Source organism: Myxocyprinus asiaticus, chromosome 25 (genome assembly GCF_019703515.2).
Source record: "Myxocyprinus asiaticus isolate MX2 ecotype Aquarium Trade chromosome 25, UBuf_Myxa_2, whole genome shotgun sequence".
In the NCBI taxonomy this organism is placed as follows: Eukaryota; Metazoa; Chordata; class Actinopteri; order Cypriniformes; family Catostomidae; genus Myxocyprinus; species Myxocyprinus asiaticus.
Window position 1 is genome coordinate 10613945 of NC_059368.1, and position 12231 is coordinate 10626175.

The following is a 12231-nucleotide window of genomic DNA, read 5'->3' on the forward strand; positions in this document are numbered from 1 at the left end:
TCCACTTAAGGAATTTTACAGCACTACTTTAATAAACTTGCTTATTAATCTTGTTTGAATAAACGCAGGGGCATTAATCTAGCTGGGCCCCCTTCAGATTTATATCACTGGAGTCAATTAAATTAACTTATAAGACATAATTGAGGTCATGAATTAAATAGCAGGTGTCCAGGTACATCGCCTGATCTAAATGACACGAGCTATTGGTCCAGTGACAACATTAACTCACAAATGCAGGCTGTGGTTAACAGCCTGTAAACTTTTAACTGTACCGACCAAAAAACGATTGTCTAATTCGTGAGCAAATCATTTAGACAATTTTCATGAAATAGACCAAATGATTCATTGTAAAGGTTAGATTCATTCATAAATCCGACATTGCGAATCCTCTTATGAATGTGCCAAAGAGCACTAGGCTGGATGTCAAGATTTTTAGTTAAATAGCAATTTAATTTCAGTCTGTTCATCACATAAAGCTATCCTACGACATCATAAGATTTGGAATGTAGTGCACCAGTCATATGGATCACAATTATAATACTTTTGTGTTTTTCTTTTTTCATTTTGAACCTTGACAGCTGAACCTAAGCCACTCCCCATTCTTTGTACTTACAGAGAGAAAAAAACAGCAGCCAGGGCATTCTCCTTTTGTGTTCCTCAGAAGAAATTAATAAAGTAATGCAGAAATTGGAATGAAATCAGGGCGAGTAAATAAAGACAGAACTTACGTTTTTGGTTTAACTATTCCTTTAAAATGTAGTTGTAGGGTAACAAATTATATCCTTTACAAGCAGAAGAAAAGGGAAAAAAAACCACACACAAAACAGACAGAAAACAGATATTATAAGAACAGGGTAGCAAATCACATAGATCCAGCCCAACGTTTACTCACTAAATGTAAAGACGTTTGATTATAATACAGCACTGAACCAAATTTATATCAGTCCTGAAGGTACTGTAAGTTCTGACAATTGTAATTCTTTCCACACTTCATGTAAAGGGCACCACATTTATCAGAAAATCAACTAAAAACAGCACAAACAGACTTTTTGTCTGAAGTTTAAGTCGGTGCGGTGAAGTTCAAAAGGTTTCGCTCGCTGTTCACCAGTGCAATGCTAAAAACAAAATGCAAAAAAATATAAAAACAGTGCTGTGCTGAGGCTTGTATTCACAATTTCTGTTGTCAATATAAGTTCATTATAAAAAGTGAGTGTGACAAGTCATTTAAAAAAGACAGTCTGGTCAACCAAGCCATTAAGTCTATTATGATATCACAGACCCCACCAATCTCTATTAGATCAGAGAGGGTGAAGGGGCGGTGACTATTGCACTTTTACAGTATCAGCTGTGCTGTGACGAACAGCTGTCGCAGAGTCATCGGGCTCCTGTGACTGGAACATGGCGCTGAACTGAGCTTGAGCCTCACGCAACTGCTTCAGCATTGAAGCGCCGCTTAGTCCACGTATACAGTGCACACGAACCAACCCCGACTGACCTCCGGACAACACCCAGCTGTAAGCGTCCATATTTGGGTTAAAACGTACCTACAAGAGAGAAAGACGAGTTGAGTTGTGGAAGACATCCAGTATGTCTGTTAAAATCCACCCTGGGTAAGGACAACCAAATGATATTTGACTATTTAAAATGTATGCATATGCTGTAGAGAGAATGTTGGGCTAGTTACACCACACATACAATTGTATATTATTTCATAGGGTAAGCTTGGTCTGTAATAGATAAATGAGATCTCACCTTGTAGAGTGCACTTAATGGCATCTGTTCCACTGTTATAAAATGTTTAAGCTCAGCTTGTTGCATATGCTTCATCATGGGCCGCTGCTCACACTTAGCAAGGTTCCCCTTAGAGATAGAGAAGATAAAGGTGTAAACAACTCCAGTGGTTGAGAGAACACCAGATAACCAGCCATAGCTGTATTGTTACCACTATTTATGGCTGGGCATCACAAACAGTGTTGGTATGTAACTTTTGTAAGTTTGTCCACTACAAATTACTAATTGCTTCTATAAAATTGTAATCAGATTGCTTTACTGATTACTTCATGGGAAAATGAAACACATTGCTAATTACTTTTAAATGACTTATTTTATTTATTTATTTTTATCCCCTTTTCTCCCCAATTTGGAATGCCCAAATCCTACTACTTAGTAGGTCCTTGTGGTGGCATGGTTACTCACCTCAATTCGGGTGGCGGAGGACAAGTCTCAGTTGCCTCCGCTTCTGAGACAGTCGATCCGCGCATCTTATCATGTGGCTTGTTGTGCATGACACCGCGGAGACTCCCAGCATGTGGAGGCTCATGCTACTCTCCGAGATCCACGCACAACTTACCACAAGCCTTATTGAGAGTGAGAACCAATAATTTGCGACCACGAGGAGGTTACCCCATGTGACTCTACACTCCCTAGCAACCGGGCCAGTTTGGTTGCTTAGGAGACCTGGCTGGAGTCACTCAGCACACCCTGGATTCGAACTCACGACTCCAGAGGTGGTAGTCAGCATCAATACTCGCTGAGCTACCCAGTCCCCCTTTTAAGTTTCTTTCTAAAACAATGTTCACAGAACAGTTTCAATTTTTCTGCTCAACAAATTCAAAATAATGTCTACAATTTCTCCTTGTTCATTGTTGTTGCCCCTTCAGCTGGCACAGAAACGGGCGTACACAAACCTAATTAATGTTTTAAATGCATTCTACATCAATAATATTATTTTATAAATATGTGTAACCCAAGTCATGCATTTAAAAGTAATTTGAAACTTAAAGTAACTGTACTCTGATAAGAATTTTAATTGTAATGTATTACTGTAATTTAATTACTTTGTAATCAGATTACAACCAATACCAAATACCACATGATATGATAATTTGAGATACATTCAATTCAATACATCACGCTATTTTAATTGTAACACGACTGAAACGCACCAAACGGGCAACTGTTCGAGCAGGGGATTAATTGTGCATTAATAAAGTACATTTCCCTGTTTCTGTTTAACTAGTGCAGTTGATCCAGCATAGTTGGCACAGTCTCATAGCATTGACCTTTTACTTGCTGAAAGCATGTGTATGTGTGTGTGTGTGTCTACTGGGATGATTGACGAGAGTTCAATTAGCAAATTCAAACAGCTCTGGCTTTCTCCAGACCGTGGCCTCAAAGCGGACATGTGCAGTGGGCCGTGGACGGATGGGGGTGGAGCATTGAAGCATGAGACGAAGAAACAGATGGAGCATCCACTCCTAGAAGTGGGGCTGGGCCTCCAGGCAGGCATGATTTTAAATTAATGAAGGGTGCAAAACTTAATCAACATCTAACCCATGAGATGAAGGATGAGTCTCAAAGGGATAAGAGATCTATCTATCTATCGGGGAACCACTATTGAGCTCTCAATGATGTCTCTTGTACTCGCTCAGGTGTGTTGGGAAAATAACAAAGCCAATAAATCCAGTCCGGCCACGGGCCCTTGCACAGCCTGCAAGTAATGATCTGTGGAATAGGCTGCAGTAAACAGTAGCTATCACACACAAAGCTCAAATGCACATATATACATTACTTTTATCATTTACACACAAGGTGTGCCTACTAATGGGTTTTTGCATGGTCTTACAAACATATACATCCAAAAATCATACTTGTCAACCTTTATATATACACAAACAAATGGAAAACCAACAAAATGATTTTGTTTGGTATAGAGCTCTAATAGAGGGGAAAGAAAAGTGCTTATGTGGCAACAAAGGATCAATACTCTGAATATATATATTTTCAAGCATCATTTCCCAAGCATAGAGACCATGTCATGAAGAAAATTGCTTTGAAGTGCTGAAATTAACACTATGATGATCACACAAAAATCATACACACTGAAGTCCAAAAGTCTGAGACTTTTCTCTCAAATTGCTATGCTGTTAGTATAATGTGTAATTAATCTTTTTTTTCTTCTTTTTTTTTAAAAATTAAATTAGAGAGATGCAAAATAGAAGCATTTTCACTAGTTTCAGAATTTTGGACCTCAATGTACTATATATAAAGTCCGCTGAGGCTCCATTTACACCTGGTATTATAAGTTGTGGTTTGGGCGATCCATTTAAAACGATATGATGCTAAAGACAGGTGTAAGCAGGGTTCAAAACATTTTTAGATTTGCCCACTTCAAACACATTCGGAGGGTTGAAAACACGTGACCACACTGAGGTCGTAGTATAAATGCTCATCATAGTGTAAATGCTAATCTGCATTTGAACAGCAGCGAAGCAACATCTACTCACCTGTCAATCATCCAATGCACTAAAACAAGAGTTTTAAACTTTGCTGGTTACGTGGGGTTTTGAAAGGAACTGCCTGATCAAAAAATGAGCAAAAGCACTTACAATTACTTACACAAAAAAATGTCACAAATCTTGTGAAGCCTGATTTCGACATCCTGAAACACAGAGAGGCACACACACTGATCTATTTTAGAGGGCATACACACCCAAAGCTCAGTTAATTTAGGTAACCCACTATAATAACAGAAAATGCTAGAGGTCAACTGATAGTGGCTTTTGCCGATACAATAACTAAGGTGGTGGAAAAATCAAATAACTGATTAACTGTTCGATAGTTTTAAAAATTGACATAGAAATGTAAAAAAAATTTTTTTTTTTTTAAAGCCTATAGTTGCTGTGATGGGCACAGACATGGAGGCTACAAGAATCCAAAATGAATAATGCAGTATTGTTCAACCAAAATCCCTAATTAGCAGAAAAAAAATAAAATTATTTGGTGCAAAATGGTGTGTATATCACCGATCAGCCACAACATTAAAACCACCTGCCTAATATTGTGTAGGTCCCCCTCATGCCGCCAAAATAGCGCCAACCCGAATCTCAGAATAGCATTCTGAGATGATATTCTTCTCACCACAATTGTACAGAGCGGTTATCTGAATCATTATTTAGATACAGCAAACCCCCACAAAGTGTCAGTAACCTAGTTTCCATCCACTTGTCGTGCTGTTTTGTTATCGACAAAGTGAAAATGCATAAAAAAAAATAATGTGCGGTCTTCTGCCTGTTTCCATTCAAATGGCCTTTTAATCGATAAAAATTGTGTGCGTGATGATGTCATGCCTAAAAAACACTTTGTCGCTTAAGTTTTAGTTTATCGCAAAAGAAATCTGCCCTTAAGCCGTTTCCTTACAGAAATGTGTGTATATCGCTATTTGTGTACCTTTCGCCTCCCAGATGACCCTAATACCCCCCCCCCCACCTCCCCCCAAAGTTTAATGGTAAAATGGGAGAGTATTGAGACAATTAAATGAAATTAGCCAGTTTACTGGCATTTTAATTTCACAAATAAATGCAATCAGAAGATAAGGAATTGCAATCAAAAGGGAACATTTGCCCTTCTGATAGGACTGTAATATTGGTCCTAATGTTGCGCCAACGGTTCTGACCTGAAAGCGAATCGCCATGGCCCTGTTCAAGCTAGCAACCATCGATGTGTATATGCTGTGTGCACAGCTACTAAAGAAAAATGTATGTGGTGTAATATAAGGGTTTACATATATGATACATTCCTGATATTCAATAGGCTATTTTGAACAATCATCTAATCTAAATATCACTATCACAACTGCATATTTGTCCAGCAACTTTTAACGACCAACTGAACTTGATTGTCATCTCAAATTAATTAGTCATAATGCAATTTACATTTTCTGAAGAACCTCAGCAAATGTGATCCGAAGTAAAGAGGGTTAGATTTAAAATATTTAAAAGTTTTAAAATATTCAAAAGCTCATTTTCTGAAAGTGAACTCAGCATTGGACAAATAGTTCTGATAGTTTATAGTCTTTTCTGAGAATGTAATTCAGCGACTTTTTTCGTCTACAGAACAGGGTAAGGATAATTTAAGTTTGTGTAAAGAAAAGGCAAGTATATAGGCCTAACAATATTATTTTTTTTTTGTTTGGTAATTTATTTTTTAAATTTAATGCTTTATTCGTTTGGTAATTTAATTTAATACAGGGAATTTTTCTGGCATTTTTTCAAAAGTATGCTAAACAATAATTTTATAGAATTGGGCTATGTTAGTGTTCCAAAAAAGCACACTGATGCTTTTCTCCTAGTATTGTGAATTTATTTTTAATTTAAAAACTCTTTGTGCACAGAAATTATGTTTTTTCTAATGTGGGCTAATTCCATGACTGCCGTCTATTATTTTTAATGGTGTGGAAAATTAATTAAATTAATAGCAAATAGTGGCCATTCATTTGTTCTCTGTGCACTTGTCGATATTGACAGGTGCATGATTCATACGAGATATTTGTGTTGGCACTCCTGAAAGTGTCATGATGCAGATGTGTTTGCAGCATCGGATCTGTGCAGGTATGCTGTTAAGACCAGTCCTTAACAGTGCGAGTGATGCTTCACGTACAATAAATTGGCTTTCAAGGATGTATACCTTGTTGTTGTGATTAACACAGGCTAACAATTGGGGTAAATTCTGTCATGTGACACTCATTTTTGGGTTAATGCCTATTTTCTTGACAAAAAGTGTTTCCAATTTGAAGTATCGACATAGAGTTTATGTGCTAGAGTTAAATGTAAAAATATTATGTCGACAGTTGTGAAATTTTAATGAAAATTTGCGTTTCCATCAGCTATATCGGTAAACTTTTTGATGCGCTACACCTTTTGTCGCAAAAAAAACCCTTGGATGGAAACATAGCTAGTGATTGCTTTTATTTCACCTCTTTTGTTCTTTAACTTTTCTTGTGCATTAGCATCATGCAGTAACATAGTTATGTAATGTTTGGTGCATGTCGTCATGAAATCAGTGGCCTTCCCCTTGAAATCCAAACACATCTGGTCAATAGAGGCACATATTATGACCAGGTGTAAATGGAGATGTGTCTCGCATATCCACTTGTGATTAAATTGCCCAAAGCGGATCTTAATACCAGCTGTAAACAGCACCTGTCATCTTATGCTGTAAGTTCCTTACCAGGTCCAAGTCGTGAAAGTGGAGGTAGTACTTTTTGATGGCTCCTTTGTAGCTCTGAGGCTCCTGTCCAGATATACTTGTAACACTCTCACCTTCCTCCTCCTCACCTTCCTCATCTCCAGGCCTCTGACCAGGTTTAAACTGGACCAGGTCAGTTCTGTAGATTGACTGTTAGGATTGAACAATAGTCAATGTTCATCTTCTATTAAAAATGCCTAAACATTAGGAAAAGGTTGCACCTAATATGTGGACATTCATTTAATAATAGAGAAACATACAAATCTTCGTCGCCTCAAAGAGCTGGGGTCGGTGTCCATTCGAGGAATCAAACTAAATAAACAATCTCCACCATTGTCCCCAACAGCAAAAGCATTTATCCAATCAGACATAGAAAGACTCTGAATGGGGGAGAGAAATAGTCACCAATTTTGTTATTATTAAACCATATAGATAAACTTTTTTAAAACCATTTATTAAACTTTATAGTTAAACTTTCACTTACCCAAACAGTGGCTCTTCTGGGACATACAAAGAAAGGCTTTATCCCAAGGTAACCGGAGTCAAAATAATGAACCCCATTCTGGCCAAACCTACAAACGGCACAAAAAAAGAGAATATAATAAAAATAAAAAAAATTCTGCATAGACCAAAAACTTGTTTAAGATGTAAATTCATCAAGTAAATATAATTTTTAGAGCATATTTAAAAGCAATAGGTAAGCAGGCTTACGTGGCATAGCAACACTCCTGAGCGATAAAGATGCCACTCCAAAAGAGGGGCCAGTACACTTCAGGGCACAGGCAACGCTTTACCGCAAAGAGAGGTGCGTAGGTTTTCCTCAGGTCCCACATTTTTGCCATGCGGTCATCTCCGACTGTCACCAACATGTTACTGCACGACAATAGTGAATAAAAACAAAATATTTTGAGGCAAATTCACTAAACAATTGCGCCATTTTTGCATATGGTATTTCAGTGCAACAACCTGTGTTTTATTCACAAGTCATTTTTATTCCATTCCACACAAACACACCTCCTTTCTCTTTAAATTAGGCTAAATATGATTGCGCTTCGGTCACAGAGGTCCATGGTACGTGCCTGGCACTATAAACATTGTGTTCTTAACACCCGAGGAAAGCAGGCGGTAAACTGAATTTTATTTAAAAGATGTTTGTGTACATTTTCTATTGATCATGACAGCAGTAATTTATCAGATAAAGATCAATTGATGGAGAGAAGCAGAGTCACTAAAGCTGCTAGAGTCTCTCATAAATATGGGAGCAAGAGCATTGAAGGGAAGCAACAAAGGTGTCCGGACACAGTGCTTTTAAAAGAAACTGTAGAGGCTCTAAGTAAATGGAAAGCGATTTGCTGTGACTAAGCTACCAGAGGTCATTCGTTTTCAAGAACAGTTGATGATTTGACGTGACACTAGTGAGAGCAGCCATTTGCCATGTGACAACGTTAAGCAAAATTATGCTAATGTAAAACTTTATGCAAATGACAAAATGTGACTAGTACCAATGGGAGTGCAAACAGTGGAGCTCATGTGGTCTGCCTACACAACCCAAAAAAAAAGAGAGCTGATGCGAGCTAGCTTGCTGTCATCGTAGGTAATGCAGGAATTTATGTTGGGAATAAATGGCAAGCCTGGATCTGCTCTAGTGTACAAAACACACTGACAAAGAGCTCTGTGGATTGGAGCCTGATGTTTCAAAGTGGATCTGGCATCGGTTCAGTGTGTACCTGAAGGAGGGGTCATGGGAACACACCTTCTGCTCTTCTCCGAGCTTCATTTGAATGAAGATAACCTAATGATCTGATAAGCATTATATAATGGTAACAATATTAGCTAATGTTTTTAATGACAGTTATCAGTGTTACTGAGAACATTTTGCTTTTCAAATATAGGGTCTCGGGGGTGTTTGAAAGTTTTAACTGGTTTGAAAACTCCTGGAAGAGACAAATTTACAATCTACACAACCATCAAAATTGCAACCCTGGCCCTGCATATTAGAGCAATGACATCAAGACTTTAAAGGGCAATTCACACCAAAATGATAATTCTCTCATCATTTACTCACACTTATGCAGCCTCAAACTCATAAGACTTTCTGTCTTCCTGCTCTTTGCATGTACACGTGCTCTGCGTATGCGTCAAGTGCGAGGAAGTGTAAAATTCTCTCATGAATGCGCCAAGTAGATTGCAGAAGTCAAGATTCATAATGAAAAAGGAGTTACATTTTGGTCTGTTTCTTCCCCAAAACCGATAGTATTGCTTCAGATAACATGGATTAACCCACTTGATTACCTTTATGCTGCCTTTATGTCCGTTTTGGAGTTTGAAAGTTGTGTACCCCCTTGACTTACATTGTATGGACAAAACACATCATATAGGCCATCGTGCAAAACATCTTTGATTGAGTTCCACAGAAGAAAGTAAGTCATGCAAGTTTGAGATGGAATTAGTGTGAGTAAATGATGAGAGAATTATCATTTTTGGGTGAACTATCCCTTTAAAGCATTTTCCAAGGTCTTGTGGGTCTAAATTCTACATCTCCACTAACAAATTGAAAATCTTGGGCACAAGAAAAAACTGAAATCTCCACTTGATCTCACTAGCCCCTTGAAGGGAGTGGGATAGGGTGTTATTTTCCAAATTAACTTTTATATTGTCCCCTACTGGTGTCTCTTAGAAGATCACAGTGTTGTAAAACTTTGCACCAGAGCAGAATGGTGAAACAAGTGATGATGAAACAAAACCGCATGATTGGAATGGTAAATGTATGAATTTGCATATATTGTGAATATCAGTGAAATGGATTTCAATGTTCCACAATCAAATATACAGTGTCAGGCACAATGTCAGCATAGGAACATTTTCACACATAGTCTGGAAATGTATCTATCTGATACTGTCTAGTTTGATACTGTGTACACTGTACAGTGATATTACATGTTTTAAAAAAACAGTTCACCCAAAAATGATAATTCTGTCATTATTACTTCATCCTTATGCCATCGGAAACTCTAATCTTTCTTCCATAACTCAACTGTGTTCTTTGTGTTCTGTGTTCATCTTTGATGAAGAAATGGTGTGAATATATTCATACAATGCAAGTCAATGGGGTCCAACACATTCATGCTTCAAAAATGAAATTAACACAGCATAAAGGTAATCTCCTTTTTCACTATAAATCTTATCATTAGGGTCTCCTAGGCGCGATCGTGATTTGAAGCTTGATTACAGTGTTTTTGGATCTTGAACACTATGGTCCTAATTAATTGCCAACATCTGCCTGAAGTTTCGACATGTGCATTCTGAGATGCTATTCTGCTCAATACAATTGTGCAGAGGGGTTCTCTGAGTTACCGTAGCCTTTCTGTCAAATCGAACCAGTCCGGCCATTCTCCATTGACCTCTCTCATCAACAAGACGTTTCTGTCCGCAGAACTGCCGCTCACTGGATGTTACACCATTCTGAGTAAACTGTTGTGCTTGAAAATCCTAGGAAGTCAGCAGTTACAGAAATATTCAAACCAGCCAGTCTGGCACCAACAATCATGCCACGGTCGAAATCACTGTGATAAAAAATGTTCCCCATTCTGATGGTTGAGATTAACATTAACTGAAGCTCCTGACCCGTATCTGCATGATTTTATGCATTGCAATGCTGCCACATGATTGGCTGATTAGATAATTGCATGAATAAGTAGATGTACAGGTGTTCCTAATAAAGTGCTCTGTATTTATGTCAATAAAATAGACATATTCAATAGCAGTTCACATTTGAATTGCATTTACATCAACAATGACATTCCTCGAATGTGGATCTTTAGTTTGTATCCGAGTTCAAAAGACAACTTTTACACAAATGATCAAACAAACTGAATATGGTCACCAAAACCTCTAAAGTGAAAGCAATGTTTGTACAAACGACTCTCACCTTGAGGCTCTGCACCAGCACAAGGTTCGTATGATCTCGTTGTGGGCGAGGAAGCAGTGGTAAGGGTAAAGAAACAAACCCCCATCTGGTGACTTGACTTTCTGCAGTGGAGACTTACTAGTCAGATCCCACAGAGCAACCACACCTGGAAAAGAGAAAATAAAATGGAACATTACTAACATTGTATATTTCTTGCAATATTTTAAACCAAATCAAAGATATTTCAATTTCTGTCCAGGAGGATCAATTCTGTTTAGAGGAACATATACAGTAGGCTTATAGACAGAATATATATTATGAAATCACCATCACAGAAGCCAGCAGCCAGAAGGTTGTGTGGCTTGACATGGAGCCAGTCCATAGCCAAGCACAGGCCACTTTGACCCTTATGATCTGCCTGACTGGAGCCCATCTTCAAAGTCAGAACCTGCTTCACCTGCAAACACAAACTACTGTAAAACAGGCTGCCCTATAACACTAGAGCAATTTATCCATCTGTAATGATGGCATGCATAATTAAAGACATCATGAAATCGCTAAAAAGCACAGTTTTCTATCCCGTTCATGTATATCCTATTGAAATAAGAAGTTTGGATGACCTCAAAGCTAAAAGACATGATCCAAAAGCCACAATACTCCAATTTTGATTCCACTTTTAAAATGTACTTTTGATGTTCTTAAGAATCGACAGTTCTGTTAAAGAGATAGTTCACCTAAAACTGAAAATTCTCTCATCATTTACTCACCCTCATGCCATCCCAGATGTGTATGACTTTCTTCTGCAGAACAGAAACGAATATTTTAAGAAGAAAATAACAGCTCAGACCAAAACTCTGAAGCTCCAAAAAGAACAAAGGCAGCATAAAAGCAATACATACGACTCCAATGGTTTAATCTGTCTTCTGAAACAATCTAATTGCTTTCTTTGGGTGAGAACGGACCAAAATATTACTTCTTTTTCACTGTACATCTTGCTAAAGCAGTCTCTAGGCACCATCTTGATTTCAAGCTTGATAATACTTTCTTGTGCTTGACGCATGTGCAGAGCGCTAGATGGCTTGAAATCATGATCGACAAAGAAGATTAATAGCCTGTTCTCACACAAAACCGATTGGATCGCTTCAGAAAATACGGATCAAACCACTGGAGTCATATGGTTTACTTTTATGCTGCCTTTATGCTTTTTGGAGCTTCAAAGTTTTGTTCACCATTTACTTCCTTGAATGGACCTACAAAGCTGTGATATTCTTCTAAAAAAAACTCTGTGTTAAGCAGAA

The 12231-nt window shown here is 37.9% G+C and overlaps 1 protein-coding gene across 1 annotated transcript in view; it reads right to left on the reverse strand.

Moving 5' to 3' along the window:
- Positions 1-736: 736 nt before the first annotated feature.
- Positions 737-12231, reverse strand: part of LOC127416396 (general transcription factor 3C polypeptide 2-like) — a 42407-nt gene continuing 30912 nt past the window's right edge. Inside the window, exons 12-19 of the mRNA XM_051655738.1 lie at positions 11261-11390; positions 10955-11099; positions 7738-7899; positions 7511-7598; positions 7287-7406; positions 7009-7176; positions 1753-1860; positions 737-1544 (exon numbers count right to left, since the gene is read on the reverse strand). Of these exons, the coding sequence (XP_051511698.1) occupies positions 1323-1544; positions 1753-1860; positions 7009-7176; positions 7287-7406; positions 7511-7598; positions 7738-7899; positions 10955-11099; positions 11261-11390 (1143 nt within the window). The 3' untranslated portion in view covers positions 737-1322. The remainder of the gene's footprint in view (positions 1545-1752; positions 1861-7008; positions 7177-7286; positions 7407-7510; positions 7599-7737; positions 7900-10954; positions 11100-11260; positions 11391-12231) is intronic.